A 19,378-nucleotide genomic window follows, 5' to 3' on the forward strand; every position below is an offset into this window, starting at 1 on the left:
ATGAAATATGAATGTTAGCAAATCCCTAGATGACAATACATGTTTGCTTGATATTGAGAAATAGTATTTATGTCTGTGGTAAGGTGGTAAGCAAGGTAGATTTATAAAATTATTCGTTATAACCGACATTTACTTAGGAATACAAAAAAAAAATTAATTTTGTAATTTTATTGCAAGAGATAAATTTGCTTTTGGACAACAAGCCTCCAAAATTTTTTGTTGCTATTCTTTAGAAAAATATGGTTTGATAAGAATAATTCCAACAAATAAATGTTCGTGCTGTCTTAACGATGTTTATTTGTTCGTTACAGTCCAGACCATAGCAAAATGATCAACAATAGATCAGCCACAACACCACAATAGCCGGAATTCGGATGCAACCAACCACCATCATTACAATAGCCACCGCAATAGAACCGGACCATCAGCCACGAATACATCATCATCATCATCATAACCATCATCATCACCATCATCATCACCATAACCGAGTATGCCCGGGATAAGGCAAAGAATAAGGAGGAAATGCCTTATCAAGATGATTATAAAATTTACTCAACACAAGCGGTGTTGACAATACGGCACTGGACCGTCATTATTAATTATAAATAAATAAATAAATAAGAATAATTCCACGAGCCTGACAATAATAACATTCACTTACATATTGTGTACTTAAAAAGAGTTGTCCTCAGCGCCTTCTACCGGAATAATGAGGTATTGTCTGGTAAAGCTAGGGTTTATAAAATTGTGTTTACAGTTACATGAAATAAAGAAATTTTAAGTTGAACGATGCCTTGTGCAGAACTTTTAGAAATCACAAACGCTTAGCTGCCACTTTAACCGACACCTTATAAGGTTCAAACTGGTCAGCATTTTATCAGCAATATTTTAAAATTTAAAATCTCTCTATAAGTTTAAGTACAGTTTGAATGATAAGCAATTGAATTTACTACGTATATGAGCTGATAATGGTTTGATATATTTTATAACGATAAGTACAGTCTGGATAGTAATCCCATTAGGATCATTCCCTCAGACAAGCAATCCAACTACAGAGGAATTGTTCGAGAAGGCCATAAATAATATGCCAAACACTTCCCGATTACGAGGCGGCCCGGTGGTTATAGCGACAGCGCTGCCAGTCTGCACACGGCAAGACCAAGGTTCAAATCCCATTCGAAACCGTCTCTCCCGTAGTGAGGACTGACTATCCAGGTACGTGGTATAGGAAATTTTAGTAAGCCATTCGATGGCCTGGGCGCAACTTAGAAGGGTCGTTAAGCGAAGAAGAAGACTTCACGAAAAAAAATTTAGTGCTATAAGAAGACGAACTGGGCTGCAGCAACAACTATGGTGTACTCTGCTTAGTTTGATTACAAAAACCATTAAAATAAAACATTAAATAAAAATTGAAATTAAATTCTTTTGCAGTTCTTTCTTATAATTATGCTTCCTGGCTTAACGACCTTCGAGGTAACGCTGGTCATTTAATGATTCACTAGACTTATAGATACCAAGTGGTTAGATAGTTGAATAGTTAATAAAATTTCAAATCAATCCATTTGTATGACAAACAACAATTATATACTTTTAATAATTTTATTATCTCCTATCATCCATATATGCCACAACCCTGTGATTTAAGCGGCAAGCTCGTTAAAACAGAATACATCAGCGCAATGTTATTGGTTCCTTCCGGGGGCGGGAAAAAAAGCGTCACACAATGTAGTACAAGTGTGCGGGCGCGTAGCAAGCAATCACTGCATCGATGCACTCTTGGTTGATGTCGTGCTGCTGCCGGTGGTACCAACGTGTTGTAACCCAGAGAAGCAAGAAAAAAACATCCATAAACTTCTATTCGCGTCCATATTGCGGGTGCGGTGCAAAGTTTCCCAGCCTCAAAGCCACCATTTTCTAGAATGGATGCACCAGAGATAGGGGCGTTTTTTTTTTGGGAGCAGTAAGGTGTCAAAATTCAATTTAAAACAACAGCTCGAGGCTTTTGAAGAGTTTCTCGCGCACAGCATGAGATACTTCACGCTCGCTTTGATTGAGTGTGCGCTTGTTTTCTGCACAACGGAACAGAATATCGGATCGTGGACCATGGAAAGGTAACGGTAGTGCCAGTGGTACTTCATCATGCCGTCATACTTTGAACCGAAAGCAGTGTTTTCGTCAATCTGACAGGCACGGGCAACCGGAGATGCAGCATGTTTCAAGCGTAACGCCTAATCGTAAGTGATCGCCCGGTGAACGTCAAAAGCTCCGCAAGTTGGTGGAAACTTTTCAACCTTACATCTTTGCTCGTTCCAGACCACACGGAGTGTCTGTACCCCTGGGCTGGATGTGTGTAGGACGACGGTGGAAAAGAACACGATTGTTCGACGCTGATGATGAGCATGATATTTCTTCTGATGATATAACCACCGACCTTAATGCTGTCATTGAACCACGAGGAACACAATAGTGTTCCAACGGGGTGACTTTTCTTGCTCTCCCCCTCCTACCCAGTAAGGGGGAGGGGGGGGGGGCGGATTTGAGTGACCGGAGTGAGTAATGGGAGGGAACTTAAATTGACAAAAGCAGTACAATGGGGAAGCGACGCCTCGCAATAGCAAAAAGAGTGCTCTCTACTCGGTTGTGGTCCGTCTTTTGTGTGAGGGATTTGTGTTGGTCTTGAGTGTGTGTATGTGCACGTCATGAACGAAAGGAGTCGCTAGTTCTTAGATCATTGTCAGAGTACGTGCAATATTAAATTGACGCAAGATCCCCAGCAGAACATGGGTGGAAGCGTAAGGGACATTGGACAAGCGTTAGATGCTATGTAAAGCTAACATTTTGCCGTAATATCGGTAACTATTGCTCATGGACTAACGTCGGACATTCAGCTCCCGTACAACCGCAAAGAAATGAAATGCCCAAGGAATGAGGCAGAGCTTTTTGAAAATAAACCCCTGGCTTCATCTAAATGAAGTGCTTTTCCGCACCGGATCTCAATCGCCTTCCCTCCCCGACGACTCGTTCCCGGTTATGCTACCACAGGATCTACTCTGATTATTACTGCTGTCGGTTGCGCAGCACAACGAGCGATGATTCTTCAGCCACCCGCTGCCCCCAAAACCGAAAAGATGGCTGCCAGAAGAGATTCACGTAGTATGTAGTAACCTCAGGAAGTTCCTCAGCCGGAACCAGCCAAAAACCAGATGCGCCCAGACTGTTTGCGTTATTAAATTGCCCATCTTCATTACCGAAATTTGCAATCACGCGTCACCGCCTGTCTGTCTGTTTCGCCCGGGCGCCTTCATCACCCAGCAGGCTCACGCTGCCGGCACACGAGAAAGATAAAGAACTTTGTCCGAGGAGTTCGATTGCCACTCGGCGAAAGGAACTCCACGAGAGGAATGGAACGAGTTGGGCGGAACAAAAAACGCAGCCAGGCCTGTGTGATGGTATAAAAGTCGAATCCATCACCATGATTGATCGATGAGTTTTATGGTTTTTGACGAGAGCCCGATCGCAACGCCCGAATGGCTGAGGCGTGGCCGGAAGCAGTGTCTGCCGAGCTGAGAGCGGTACACGGATTGTTGCTCCTTCCATTTTTTTTTGGCAGCTTGTATCGAGCACGACACACCAAACGGGCCGCTTTTTTGTCCTACTTTTTGCACCAATCATTCTCAGACTATTATTCTAGGCTTGTTCCGAGTGTGGTTTTTTGTTGGTTGTTGCATTTTTTTTTTTTGCTTTCGGAATTGATCCAAAAGGTACGCCATATGAACCATGTCTGCATGTGTAGCATGTGTGCCAGCCACACTTTGATGATGCTGTGCTGTATGTTGCATCCGTACGGAAAATTGCTGCCAGCATTCTCCAAAACACCCCAGTTGACAGTGAGGGGAATGACGACGAGCACCCAGATTTTTCGGGTTCGGATAATCAATGGTCATTGCTTTTTGTGTAATGAAATACGCTCGGATCGGGTTCCGGGTGCGGTGCCGAAATTGCAATGCAATGTAAACCTGGTGATGATGTGTCGGTCCAGTTTTCGAGGTCAGCACTGCTAATGGAGTGCATTGGAAACGAAATCAAAGACCCATCCATTCGGTATCCTGTGTACGGTGTGGGTACGGTGAGTTGTCTATTTTTGGCCAACGCCGTGTGCCTAGCGCAGGTACTCAATGTGATGAAAGGTTTATCCGGGTTTTCCGTATCAGCGTTGTCTTCTTTCCGTAGAATTGTAGAACAGTTTGAGCGCGCAATTGCATTTTCAAATTTTTTTTAAATATTTTTACATATTTTCAATTGAGACGGTTATGAGCATCGAAGAATTTTATCGGAAATTTTCATTGTAATAGCTGAAATTAAGATTTATTAAACTCCTCGACCAAACAAGTTTGTTGCTATTGAACAAATTTCCAAGCGAGATTTTGACTTGTGCTATTGGATGAATATTTTAAAATGGTTTCTTTTTATCAGACTAGCGTGTGAAAGTAGCCTCTCATGCGACTAACAGCTTTCCAAAATCAATTCTGTCTTCTATATTACAGCTATTACATGATCTACATCCTGACCGTTAATTTTATTTTAAGAAGCACAGATTTCCTCATAAACATTAAATAATCGTCACTACAATCCTGTAACGAAATGAAAAGGCATCTTGGTCAATACAACTAGTCGTCTCGTCTTTTAGATTAGAGAGTTGATTAGTTTACTTATTAGATTAGTTGATTGCTAGACTTGCTGATACCGAGAAAATGAATAGACACTCCTCACACTTAGGGGAAACGGTCCGGATGGGATTTTCATTCCTGTCCTCCCGTGCGAAGACCAGCGCTGCTGTCACCTTTCCATGATATAATGATTATGACATAAGCGTCTTGTGGCGTAGGCGACAGCGGTGCCAACGACCGGGGTTCAAATCCCTTCCGGACCGTCCCCCCTGCAGTGAAGACTCACTATCCAACTACGTGGTATCGTAGTTAGTAGGGGTATAGACAGGATTTGAGGCGCGATTTTCGGTTCATTGAACAAGAGTTTCGAACATTGACGCCTCATTCTATCTATCGCTACGAGAAAATACGCTGAATATTTCTATAATTGTTATGATATTTTATCAAACTTTCTGTTCTCTTACTTTATAGTATTCTAGCAACATTAATAAAATAAAAATAAGTATAAAAAGCATAACAGCACATCATTGTCTGCAATATCGCTTTCCTGTAACAGGGTTAAATGAAAAAAAAAAAACAAATTTTAACACCTTTTTTGTTTGAGATCGTATCATAATGGTGTATAATTAAATTCCACTACAAAGAAATTCAATACGTTTCTTAACTTCCTTAACTATCATATCTTTCTACACTTGTTTCCAACAATCTAAAGCTCTAACAGTCCCTCACAATAGCACCCCTCCCTTTTTGTTTTTTGCTAAACCATTATCTAGCGGGTCTGATCTGCACCGGAGTTATCACAATTCCGTACATTCATTTTAGCATAAACGCTCACCACCTTACCCATCGCGCAACGCGATCACACTTTCGTCTTCAACGCGCGTGAAAATGCAACCACGCGTCCTAGTGTTACGCAAGCCCGCGGGTTTTGCGCTTCTTTTTTCTATGCCACCGCACAACATTCCACCGGAATGGCATCGTAACGGATGGACGGTCACGAAGAAGATCACCACCACCACCACCCGCACGGTGCGCTTGATAAGCACCCAAATGGGGGACGAGCCATCGGCCAGCCGTGCGTCAGACGATGCTGGCGGTGTGCTGGCCGATCAGTTTCGGCCGATGATTGCTAATAAGATTTAATCACAACCACCAAACCATCGCGATAGCGCCTTAATTGGTGCGGATTTGGCATCGGTGTTTGGCGAAACGAAGCAAACTGCAAGAGTCGTCGTTGTCGTTCGGTCAGTCTTGTGCCGTGCGTGCAATGGAAACCCGATGTGGGATGGGTTAAAGGTGGGTAATGCTGCAACAGTTTGTTGTTGTTGTTTGATTTAATTTAGCGCAACTTTCTCGCTCGGTCATCGTTTGCTGGGAGTTGGTCATGTAAGATAAAAAAGGCTGCATTAACGATGGAATATTGATGGAGGCTATTTATATTGTAATAAATGAGACTAATTTGAATGTGTGTTATTATAAGATTGCAGCGATTCAGGCGTTAACATGAAAATCTCTACTCATTGGTTGCGCTTGAGGGAAACATTAGGAAAATTGATAAAGACCCAACTCAACAAAAATGGACACTCCTGGGGAAGAAGTGGAAAACTTTCAGATATAACTGGATTTTGTAGCACTTTCCTGGACTTCAAGGTTTTCTAGATGAAGTAGAGTTTATTCTGCTATACCTGTACTAAAGTCCTATAAAATCTGAACCAGTGAATATTTCGAAAGGTTTCATTCCGAGGATGCCTCTAACGATTTTATATGGTTTTTAGAACCAACATTTTTCTTCCACCAATGAAATGTGATTATGTTCCACAGACAGTCTATTTAATTGAGCATGGTCAATTCATACGCTAACAGGCTTTAAACCGTTTTTCCGAGAATTTTCACTCTTTTATTAAGGTTTTTTTTTTCTATTGCTCATACACTTTCCCAACACGTTCATCTATACTTTCGGTAGACCTCCGTATGCGAATGAGCGACGACCGTACCGGGCACCGTAGCAACAGCCGGTACCACGGGCACAACTGGCACCACCGGCACTACCAAGGGAACGGTTCCACTGCGACGATGCTGCTGTCCGATGTCAACTCGCGTGTGCAGCTGATCGACGGCCTGCATCGGACGGCGTGTTGGAAAGTGCAGCACATGTGCCGGTGTCGCCAGTTTCGTCTTTCCGTGCTGCAGAAGCTGGTTTTGAATGTGCACCGACGGGGCCACCACCGGTACGAGTGGTATCTTTTGCACGCTCGCGATCTGATCCGTTCGATACTGGTAGGCGTAGGCTACGTTCTGTCGGTAGCGAAGATCCCGCCGTGCCCTGAGTGTGTAGCCCTCGGACAGGCAGACTGTCGCGAGTACGAGAAGCAGCCAAAAGCTAACCTGGAAGGACTTGAAGGAAGGAAGGCAGGAAGAAACGTGCAAAAAAAAAGTATAATTAAATCCAAACAAATAAAATCGTGTGAAAATAGATTCCTTTTTTGTTTGCTCTTTTCTCATGGGTGCAAAGAGCTTTCCAGCTTTCCTTATCGGCCCGGGAAGTTCTAGCGTGCAACACACGATCGATTTACCTTCATGGTGTTGTTGAGCGTCGATTGCCGTCGATGTGCAGTGATGAAGTGATGCAGGTTCGGGTAATGTGTGACAGGTTTTATACCAAACCACCAGCAGTGGCTTAGGAACAGACTTTTGTGACGAGTGTGCCTTCTTCCAGGCTGGTCGCTTGTTGACTGCACCGGCAATCAGTTTATTGCTGGAGCTTTATTGATTTTATTGTACGCATTAGGACATTTCCTTCGTGTGTTTAAAGCACACGGCCGAGTTATTGAGTTGAGCAATGCGACGTCTCGTAGTTGGTCGATTCGTTTTTGCACAACGTTGTCGTTGGATGTTTTTTGGCACATGTTATTTGGCAAATGGAGTTAAAGACGTGCGAAGTGAGTAAAAACTTATGGTCCTAGCGGAACATTGGACTGTTAAGTTTAATTAAAATTAAATGACAATATTTGGTTTTTTATTTAATATTTGTTCAAAAGGCTACCTAATATTGTCTATTAAAAGGCTAACTAGCAACTTTAGTTGAAAAAAATCAAAATAAAAAAATCGCTGACTTTAGAGATTATTATTCGAAATAATGTATAGATAATAAAAATATGGACAATCGATTATAGTTTTATACATTACGAGGCTTTATTTATCATCTGTAGTTCAAGCTCTGAAAAGAAACCAAAACCCACAAATATTTAATTAATTCAAGGATAGTTTTCGCTTAGGAGCGGCGGCAGATCTTCATAGAGACCCAAAAGAAACAACCAGATTCTTTGGATTCGGATCCAGATTACCAATGAAATTTATCATGGGTGGTATGGGCGATTTTTGCTATGGGCACGGCGTCGCTCTGTGACAAACTTGTTGAGGGTTGTCGGGCGTCTTTGAATTACGATCACCGTCTGCGATCACCTGAATTAGTTTCATACGCTCAATGTGACCGCGGAAGAAGCCTTGTCCTGCCATCGGCTTAGCTGCGAAGAACTCGAATTCTCGATAACGAGGGTAAGTCTAAGATTCCACTTCGAGGAAGGGCTGGCGCGTTCACGAGCCATGAGTTAACTTTTCCCATTCAAGAGATCACTTTTTTGTAAAATCAAGCAGTTTGCAGTCAATTGTCTCGGCATTGGATGCAGCACTGAGTGTCGTCCAAGATTCTAACACACAACAAGAATCATGAGATACCATTTATCATTCTAATGAGATCATTTGCAATCTTGCTACGCGCTCCACGCAGCTTAGACGAAACATCGATGATGACGACGTACGACGGTACTTACCGCGATACTCGTCCACGAATCCTTCTATTGTTGCATCATAAAATTGGTTTAATAATTCTACGACTAAAGGGCTCCTCTTGCCTAGGCTGGCGAGAATCCCGTTGCCGACGAGATTTCCCGGCCGGTTGGTCGGCGGATCGCCTGGCCGGTCAGGTTATCTATGACAAGCCGAGTACATATTACCATTTATGTTGTATATAATAAACGTGTTATTTTTTTAGTCGGTTTTACATAGTCTCAAAAAAGGGTTGTAATTTCCCTACCTGTATCATTCACATTGAGCGCGTGTCAAAATGCTTCGATAAAATAAAGAATAAATAAATGTTTCGCGTTACATAGCGTTACATTCAATCTAAAACCATATAAATGCAATATGTTACTACAGGTATTTATCTTGTTTTAGATTTTTCTAGTCATATGTGTTAATAATAGCCGTATTTTCACTACTTCGACAGCTATTGATCACCCTGTTGCCACCTCCGTTTTATTTCCTTGGTGCTCGCACATACCATCTGAGTGAGTGTGTGAGTGTTAATGCCGTCACACTCGCAACGCCCAACCATCTTCTAATGCTAAGCCATTTACAATTTATCGAACCTGTACGAAGAGATTTCGGCTGTAAATAACTACCAAAGCCAAACAAAATGGATCGAACCAAGCGTGAAGAACGTTCCTCATGCCACGTGCACATTACAACGGACGGTTTTACTTTGGGTAGTCGTTTTTCTCCCGACACCGACCGAGTGCTGCCAGACGTTCGCAACGCGCAGTGCCACAGTTCCAGCGGTTCCTGCTTAGTGGAAGAAATGGATGGTGTCGCTGTAAACATGGTGCGCTACAAACTGTTTGCTTCCCGCCAGCCGGCTGCTGGGCTTTCCCGTGCGTCGGGTGAAACTTTCTTACCGTGTGAAAAGCACCAGCAAACGGGATGACGGCCCACCAAACCGGGCCACGGCTGTAAATTGCGTTATCAAGACGTATAAATTTAGGATGTTTTGTAATTATTTAATGTGGTTTTCTCCATATCCTAATTTATGTGCGATATTAACTTTAATTGGTGTCTCCCGAGCCGTGATAATAATGGATGTACTGCTAATGTTTTCGCTTCTCGTTCGTTCGTGTCGGAGAGCATGGAGTTCTAGGGTGCCCAGGGTCTGTAACGTCTTCCAAACGAGGTGTGTCCCAGTTGCAGTTGTTGAAAACGATCCTCTCCGGAGCTTTGTGTTGGTGTGTTGGTTGCGATGGCCGTAGTTTGCGGTTTGACTTCAATGACGCTGTGTTTCGTCGTACCAGTCTACGCTTTATCTTCCATTCGGAGTCATTTCATATTCTTACCATGATGCTTCAGTACCAACCAATTATTCCTTCTTTTGTGCTCTCACCTGGAGTGAGGTGATACTCTTGTTAACCTGCAATTTGATTCGATTGCGCTTGTACAACCATCGCTTCAGGTGAGTGTAAGGCAAATTAAAAGCATTCTAGTACTTTGTTTTCATTCAGCACCGATGAGCTCATTGCCTTGGAAGGGATCATTGGAGGGCATTGAACTACTACAGCTCGTTACTTATTTCGTGCTGGATTCTATAATGAACCGGTTCGTTAACAATGTTTTTAAAACGATAATTTTTGCATATAAAACTGTCAATTTCTTGTAACCGTTACAAGTAACATTACAGATTGTCTAAAAGTTTATGGCACTTTTATTGGTTTTGAACAACTTCCAAGGATAGTTCACAATTTTCGCGATCTATTACGGCTTCCTAAGTATTTTAAGGCTCCTTTCCTTGAAATTTTCCATTTTAACTTTAATAAAGTCCCTCCGACGATACAGAGGGTTAGGGGACAGGCCTTGCCAACCTCCCCCGAAATCATTGCAACGAAAGTTAACCAAAACAATTAACGGATTAGCAGCCTGGCCATTTCTACACGATGTGCTCAACCCTGAGCAGAACATGAAGGAGAAGAATTTGTTAAAAAAAAGAAATTATTTTATTGAGTAAATAGTTGGTAGAAATTCATGAGAAGAAATTAATTTATATTTGTCTTCTTTGACACCACAACCTTAAGAGTCTTATCGTATCATTTCTGTCTTCCTTGACTAGATATGGCTAGCTATGGGTAGATGTACTATTCGGGATTCAATGTCCGGTCCTACCGTGTGGAGGCTTGGACCACTAACATCACTACCTCTAGGTTCCCCAAAGTTTTACAAAAGAAAGACTTAATTGTGAATTTTTAAAGCTCGAAATTTTCAAAACATAAGCTTCATATCATTCATTCATATCAACCCATATCCGTATTGCCTGTCGTTTAATTTTCCGCTTACCCGTCGGCAGTAATTTCATGCACGCTGTCAGTGATTGCACAGAATAAACGCTTTTATTTGTTCATATTTCCGGATAAATAAAACGAATGTTATACACCGAGCCAGTAGACAACGAGCGAACGATTCTAGTAACACTATCAAACCAGACGCGAAGTTACTCGGATTGGTGGATGAAAACATTTTGCAAATTTTTCGCCTTTCCTAGCCAACAAATTGAAAAAAAAACCTGAGTATAACAAATGGAAAAGAGCAGTTTCACATCAGTACGACAGCAGTAGAACAACAACAGAAAAAAGCACAACCGGAAAACATGCAGGAAAAAGAACGCTGCAGCAAAGAACGGCCAATTAAACTGTTGCAAACCAACCAAAAACTCGGACCAAACATGCAGCAAATCCGGACTGTAAAATGTTCTTCGACTCGGCTACCATTTTCCCCGCGCTTCGAAACAGGACATCGTGCCAGCAAAACAAAAGAAGCAACATTAAAATCGAGTAGAGCTGCATGCAGGACCGGATCGTTCGCTTGTTACTTGCACGGTACACTGGTTATCGCTTTTGCGAAAGACAGCACAGTATCTTCCAGGAATGCCGGGCGCTTTACTGTGTAGTGCCGTGTGTAGGATAAGTTCTGAAAAATAGCACAAAACCGCGTGCGTTAACTGAAACTGAAACAAAGCGGCGAACCACCGGAACTATCGACACTCATCTCGTCCGCGTGGCAAAATTTTGTCCTTTGTGGATCGTGTGCCATCAGACAATCGGCACAGGTTTTGTCTATCGCATCACTATTGCAAGCCGTCCCGTGTAAAAGTGATCCGGGGAACAACGACAATGACAACAGCTAACGAAAAAATTACAATCAGAATGATCTTGCTTTTCCTCAGAACTTATAACGAACTGGGTGGAAAACAATGGAAACATTAAAACATACCTTGTGAAACACACAAAAAAAGGCTCCGCCTCTAAAAAGAAAACATCAACAACATGCAAATCAACGTGGGTTCCACTCGCCCCAACGCAACTTTATTCTTGTGCTACAGCAAAACAAAGCAAAAACACACAACAAAACGGACAACTCAAACGCCATCAATTTCGCGTTGTAATAAATTCATGAGAAAATTGGAAAAACTGCATGAAAAATGGACTAATAATAATTGCCAACCATAGCCCGCCCCGCCTGTTTTCTATTCTTCGCTCCTGAACAGGGCGAACAAAACGGTTGGAACTGGTGAAAATGAAACGCAACCTGGCATCAGCACGGCGAAAGATGTGCACGACACACAAACGCGACAGGATGAAAATTTGAGGCAGTGAATGGGGTTTGGGAGCAAAAACAACTGTAACAACAATGGCACTAGAAAATGCTTGTCCACAAAACACACAAACATTCAAGATTTAGCAGCCTCGCGGCTGTAACATGCAACATGAGCCGAGAGAAAGTCGCCCCAAAGGCGACACCAAATTCGCGTTTTGGCTGTGCGCACCGGTGCAAGCCGAGTATGAATTGTGGTCAGTCGCATTGCTAGAGAATAGTAATAATAGTTTGTCGTTTTTCCTATCACACACACACACACGTACAAAGGGAAAGCCACACATGCAGATCGGTGCGGATCAGCGTCATCTGTGCGAAATGTTTCTTTTTTTCCGCTCTAACTGCGGTACTTCTCGTTCGCCTTTTTGGTCGGTACACTTTTGCGCTGGAACCTGCCGGTGGAAAGTGACCACACGCTTGCAAACACTTGTACTTTGCAGGGTGATTTGTATTATTTCGTCCGTTCGTTTTTTTTTATTATCTTCTTCCGCTTTTCAACTTAGATATTCCATTCGGTTCTTTTTTTCCTTTCGTTGACGGTTAAATTGCCCCATTGCGATTGCTGGAAAATGAAGGCAAAGTTAAGCGTTCTGTTTGTAAGAAGAACATGGCTAATTGTGTTCCGTGTTGTTTTTTGTCTTCTTTTCGTTTTACCGCACAAAGCACATGCCAAAGGTGAATCGAATTCATTTTGTATTCTTTTAGTTGTCAAAATTAATTTTACGTTTGGTGGAGCGCTTAGTGGAAGCCAAACTCGGATGTAATTTTCTTTACATGCCCTGCAGCAGTTGGAAGAGTTTATTTTTTGCGGCACATTGCATCGTTTCTGTCGTTTAAAAAAAGATTTGTACATTTATGGCTTCAACACTTTTGCTTCAGAGTCCCTTGTTGGTTGATTATTAATCTTGATAAGACTCGAAATATTCATTTCTCGTTCTCTACTCTATTGTATTTCTTTTTCACCATATGGTACATGATTTACTAATAAACAAATATTTGATTTTGTTTATGTTTGTTGATGAGAATTTAATATTTTTTTTACATTTCAAGGGTTGTAGTTCAACATTGAAAAAATTCATTTTTTTGCTCTGTATTTTGTATCACTTTTTTGTTAAGAAGGTATCTTTTCCAGTTTTATTTTCATTTATATTATTTTTTCTATTTAGCCAGTGGCATGTTGGCCGATGGAGTGGACCTGGTGGAAGACAATTCATCAAAGATATGAGCTCATGAGCTGCCTTAGACTGGCCCAATTTTATGATTCGTCGAATTCAATTGATGCAGATGATCTGGAGAGTACACAAGGCAGATGTGGACATCGCGCCTGCAACATACGACCTCTAGAACAATTTTACATTTTCCTTCAAGGATAGTTTTAACAACGGTCTCATTTGACTTAAAGAGTACATAGGATTGACTTGGCGGTCCGGTGATGTCTTCACACGACATTTTCAAGGTTAAAATCTCATCCCGACTGTTCCCCTGTAGTGAGGCTCGATGACCAACGCGACCTAGAAGGTCGTTAAGCCAAGAAAAAAAAGGGTTTAATGATGACAGCTTTTTCATTTTGGAATTTATTTACCTAGCCGAAAGTTTCGATTCACTGCAGATGTACTTTTTGGGCTGTACTGATGTGATGTACTAATAATTGTGTTATTAAATTGGAACAGCTGTTACAATAACATCTATTAATTCCAGTCATTCTTGAAGATAACTCTTTGGCCTTAAGAGCGACAATATTCTGGCTACTATTATGGAATTTAACTTTTCTGCCAATAATAATAGATCAATATATTTAAAACTACGCAACCTAGCACCTACCAACTACTGCACTTGCGACGAAACACAATTGAAAGACTGCAGGCCTGAAACCGCAGAGTCATAAAACGCGTCGCAATGAATCACCATTTTTATTGGCTAGCACCCCATGGAACACACGAAACAAGTACAAAAAACACGATCCTTAGTAAAGGACAAAGCTGTATCCCCTTTACACAACTCCCCTTCTTTGCACATCCGCTTTTTTTGCCGGAAACTTTCTTCACCAGCGCTGAGTTTTAAAGCTCGCCAACCCTGTCTTTGATACCGATAGCAAAACGTCACTATCAATGGTCAACCGTGCTCGCGGGAGGTGGCAATGGTTCTGCTTCCTGTACGGGATGTCATCGTACCAGTTGTACCAGTTCGCCCTGCCCATGGGTAGCAATGATTTGCGTTTCCTGGTTTGCGAAATTGCCCCTCGAAACGAGGATCCCAGTGGATCCCGGGGCCTTTCTTTTAGACGATGCCATTCCTCGCATTCGCAGTTGTTCGTTGACAGGATTTGTGTAAAGGTTTTTTTTTACGACACGTTTTGCATGTAGCGCCTGGTGTCGGCGTCCTATGTTCCGCCTTATCCAGAACGATCTTGCATTCCGCCAGGAGAATGTATCCACCCAGCAAAATGGATGGTACGCCTTGCATTGTTTCTATGTTTTGTGAGGAACAATTTTTATGCACCCTCCTCACGGATTCCAGGACTGCGCTCCACGACACATACTCTCACATACATACACACACACACATGTACTCATCTAACCAGGGATACGAGTAACAGTAAGGGGGTTCTTTGTTTTGTGGTTGCGTTATTAGATTTTACCAGCACCCGCACACGTACACACTTCACACCTTCCCCGATCCGTATAGATCGGCTCCATTCCTCTCCTAAAACAGTCTTTCCCGTGAATGCATTCCACCGTTGGCTACTGTTGCGTTCTCGTCCGCACCCCGCCATTCTTTCGCGTATAAATTATGGATGCATTGTTCGTGCGAAAAATAAAACAGTAAAGGGAAGGGAATTTTCGCGCGCTCATAAATATGTGCGGAATAATGGGAGAGTGGTGGGTAAAAAGAGGAAAAAGAGGTGGTCCCAAACTGTGGGAAAGTAGGATTCATTTCCATGTAGGCATCCTGCGAGACAGAAGCGGTGAAAGGTGAAGAGCCGGGAGCCTGACGCCGAAAGAAAACGCGGTAGAGTTTCTGAAAGAAAAGCACAAATACCGACCAAAAGCTACGGCCAAAGCTCACTCGCAACAATACCGAAAAAAGGGGGTTCCATCCCTTCCCTTCCGCTCTTCCCCACGCGAGGGTCACTTCCGCGCGCCTCAGTAGCGCCCTACCATAAATACTCCCACCAAGCGTCCCGAGCGCACCGCGTTTCTTTGAGACTTGAGATTTTTATTGTTGCACTTTTGCATTTGCTGCAAACAACGGACGACCCTTTTTTTTGCAGTTGCTGTGGAGAGATATTTCAAAACATGAAACGAACCCGTCCGAAAACAAAACACACCGACCGGGCGGAAAAACAAGACTCGCAGTGCGCGCGTGCAGCATGATTTGAAATTTGAATTTATGGGTCGTGCACAAGAACCTTCCCGGGTACAAACATTCAATGAAACGATTCCGCAACCGGTCGTGCTACACTCGCACGAAAGGAACAGAAATAGAGAGCAGGAGAGACAGAAACAAGTTACGCTCTTAATTTTTGTTTACCTCACAGTTTTACCTCCTTTTTTTTGTGTGTGCCAGTGGTAAAGCGTTTCTGTTATTATTTCTTTTTATGCTATCGCTCCTCAGCGCCCAAAAAGCAACGTATGCAGCGTAAGAAAATGTCAACTTTTGAGCTTAAATTTAATAAAACCCGGAAGGTGAAATTGAATGGAAACCCATTTTCCTGCCACCTTTGGTTGCGTTGCGCTGTGAGCGGGTTTTTTCGTTACTGTTTTGTATTTCATTTTCATTTAAGTCTTTTATCAAAAGTGCAACAACAGAAAGAATGCACTCATTACCTACCTGGTGGAGGATGTAAAACATTGCAAAGAAAGGCAATAAATTACTCGCTGCACGGACAGAAATAAGCTATTTGCGAATGCCGGTAGATGGCGCTGTACCGCTGTCAAGCAAACGGGGTCAGCATGGTTCCGCTAATGGAGACGCCTGGTGCTTGAAGGCAAGCGATACGTAAATGAGAATCGTACAACGAGGTTTTATGACGGCAGTTTTTTAAGTGGAAAGTGATTAAAATGTGCATTTTGATACATTGTTTATCAGCACATTTTTTGAAATAAAAAATTCAAACCGGGTGTGAGTTTTTATTGCAAATTAATGCTACATTTCTTTGTGCTTTTGTGTGCAAACTTATTTTCATTCAAAGTCAATAACATTCCAGCTCATAACTGAAGCGTCAGATTTGATTCTTTCATATCAACAGAAGTAATATTAATTGTTGAAGATATTTCTTACCAATAATTTATGGCAATACTAAAATGTTTAATTAGATGAGCGGGTAGAGTGAACTTTCATTATTGATACAAATATTTTTGTTAACTGTATTGAAAATACATAATTTTGAACCAAAAAAAAGGATAACGGGGACGAGATACAAAATATTATTACATTTGAATTTTTAAATTTCTTTGCGGATAGCTTGACCCTATTACCATTTGATTAATTGTTCTCAAAAAGCTACAATTAAGTAAATTATTTCAAGAATGATTGTACAAAGCCAGGATATCCCCACAAAGGATGTAATTTTTAATTCGATCTCACCAATTCCTTACCATTCGTAGCACAATCTGCGGTAATGCGCGGGATTGATAGATTGTAATGCAAGGTCCTTTGAAAAGTCAATGAATCTCATACATTCCAACGCTTATGTATGCTTCATAGACAAACTGCTTGTCGGAGGCTTTGATCTTCATAAATCACGATTGGTAGGCAGAATATGAGTGCAAAGATCTAGAGATTATAGAGTAGTTTTGCTACAAGAGCACAATCCAGAAGACTACAGACTTCTGGTGGCCCTCATCAAAGCGAAAAAAATATGGCTGCGCTCAATCGCAGTCCCAATCAGTGATCCGATCAGTAAGAGGCTTCGACAAACATAATGAAAATAAGAAACCGCAGGATTAAAAAAGAAAGCCAGCTCCTAGACATGTCTCAAGGTTCAATTTCTATCATCAAATTTAATCATTACTTCGGATAGCAAATTAATAAGTAATACTATTCCAATCAAAATTAATATGTTGTCACCACACTCATGCCGTGACTGACTTGGGTTTGGTGCTCGTTTAATGCACCAGACATTTATTTCTTTTCGCCCTCGAACATCGATCGTTCAACAATCGATCGCTTTACACCTAAAAACGGTGTCATCCCGATCGGTCTCCTGCGCACACTCCCTCTCAGTGATGGTGCTTCTTCACCTTCTTGATGTGCACACTGACTGGGACTGGCTTTTCGATGTAGACTGGCTTCTTCACGTACACCGGGTACGGCTTCTCGACATGCACCGGGTATGGCTTGGGCACCTCGACGTACTCCTTGTGGACGACCGGCACCTCATACGGTACCTTCACTTCCACCGGCACTGGACGATCAACATGCACTGGCACCTTCTTCTCGACGTACACTGGGATCTTCTTCTCGATGATGAACGGAACCTTCTTCTCCACGTGCACCGGGTACGGGATCTTTACCGGAACTGGCACATGTTTCTCCACCTCGACTGGGTACGGCACCGGGACCTTCTTCGTAATGGTAACATGCTTCACGTGGTGATGATCCGATCGGCTTTCGATCTCACTCAGACCACGCTTCTCGATGTTTTTCTCACCGGATTCGATGGCTGCTCCGGCCACCAGTGCCACCACAATCGAAAGCACAATAAACGTCTGCAAAAAAAAGGAGTGAAGAGAAAGAAAAGGAAATTAGCTAGGAAACGGAAAGCAATCGCTGGGACACTTTCACTTTGTGCGGCACTTTGCATTACCTTCATGATTGAACGTTGAGTGTTTGGTTGTGCCGGTAGAGCTGAAATGTTAACTTGATGTAGCTCGCTACTGAACTGATCGCAACTAACTGATGTCTCTACCGGTCGTCCGTCCGTACTTTATATACGTCTGCGTACATTGTTCGACTGCCTCCAAGACAGCCATCAGTGCCCCACAGAGGGCGCTAAAGCAAACCTAATGAGTGAGCCAAATCGCCCAAAAGCCCCTACCGAACCCGCCACAATTCAAATCGCCCTCGTTCACGGTTAAGGCTCCGTGGGGCCTTAACCACCAGCCTCTGGCTTAACACGTATGACATACACCTTGTACAATCCCTTGCCAACCCACCCCACACCGCTTCTCGCCCAAAAGCCCTGTGTGTGCGATCGTTAGCAGTGCGAGAAATGCGCCCAAGCTACACAAACTAATGCCGATTGCGTCATCATCACCGGCACACCGAAAAACCACCAACACACCAAGTCGAATGTTGCCATTTGTTCTGTTTTTTTTTTGGGTTTATCCATCTTGGTTTGAAGGTACGTTTTGATTGCATTTTCAGTTCAACGCTCCAGTTACAGCGTGCGGGTCGGCTTCAGTTTGCCAATGGTCCACCGGGCATTTAGTGCGCTTTAGCAGTGACCACCGTTTTGCTTTCATTGTTTGCAGTGGTGAGTGTTTTGTTTTACCTTATCGCTAAGGATGCGCAACACACACTCACACGCGCGCACGCACGATCACCATCTTTCCTTGCGACACCTACTGAACCGCTCCAGTGATAACAGCCCTTCGCATTGCTTCAGTTGTAGTGACCTCGGTCCAGTAAAGTGACCACACTCTTACCAAGGTGTACTAATGTCAAATACGTAAAAGCATTAGTGATTTAGTGCACCTGCGACATCGCACGGGTCGTTGCGTCGTGAGCTTTTACTGCTCTGCTGCCATTTAAGCACTTCTTCTTTGGTTTAGTGATCGTTACAAGCCGGTTTGCATCATGAAAGTGAAATGTAGCGAGACGCATCGCATTCGGTCGGGAAATTGCACCGGCCGGAACACCGGAGGAAGTGTTCGTGCAACTTTTTACAGCGTGTAGCTTGGAACCAGCATCAATGGGCGCTGCCGAAGGGTGTATTACTATTGTTAGTGGCTTGTGGCTTTTGATGTGCACTTTTTCGTCATCAGTTAACAAATTGAAAATAAAAGATTATCTCTCGTATGAATGTAGTGAAAAACACGATGCTTACTAAACTGGATGCAAAATACTGTTTCCAGTTCAAATAAATTAAATAGATAATTTATGGCAAATTATATGATGGTACGATGGACCTAAGTCTTTACTATTGCTTATTTATTAGCTGACCTTTCTGGTGCTAATACTTCATCACAAACTTCGTTGTATGGAGTCATTCCCATGACATGACCAGTGAAGCT

At 42.6% G+C, this 19,378-nt stretch overlaps 1 protein-coding gene across 1 annotated transcript in view; it reads right to left on the reverse strand.

Moving 5' to 3' along the window:
- Positions 1-17,955, reverse strand: part of LOC126560419 (MAGE-like protein 2) — a 36,838-nt gene extending 18,883 nt beyond the window's left edge. The window contains exons 1-2 of the mRNA XM_050216379.1: positions 17,950-17,955; positions 17,405-17,851 (exon numbers count right to left, since the gene is read on the reverse strand). Coding sequence (XP_050072336.1) covers positions 17,405-17,851; positions 17,950-17,955 — 453 coding nt within the window. The remainder of the gene's footprint in view (positions 1-17,404; positions 17,852-17,949) is intronic.
- Between the last annotated feature and the right edge of the window lie 1,423 nt (positions 17,956-19,378).

Source organism: Anopheles maculipalpis, chromosome 3RL, assembly GCF_943734695.1.
Source record: "Anopheles maculipalpis chromosome 3RL, idAnoMacuDA_375_x, whole genome shotgun sequence".
Classification (NCBI taxonomy): Eukaryota; Metazoa; Arthropoda; class Insecta; order Diptera; family Culicidae; genus Anopheles; species Anopheles maculipalpis.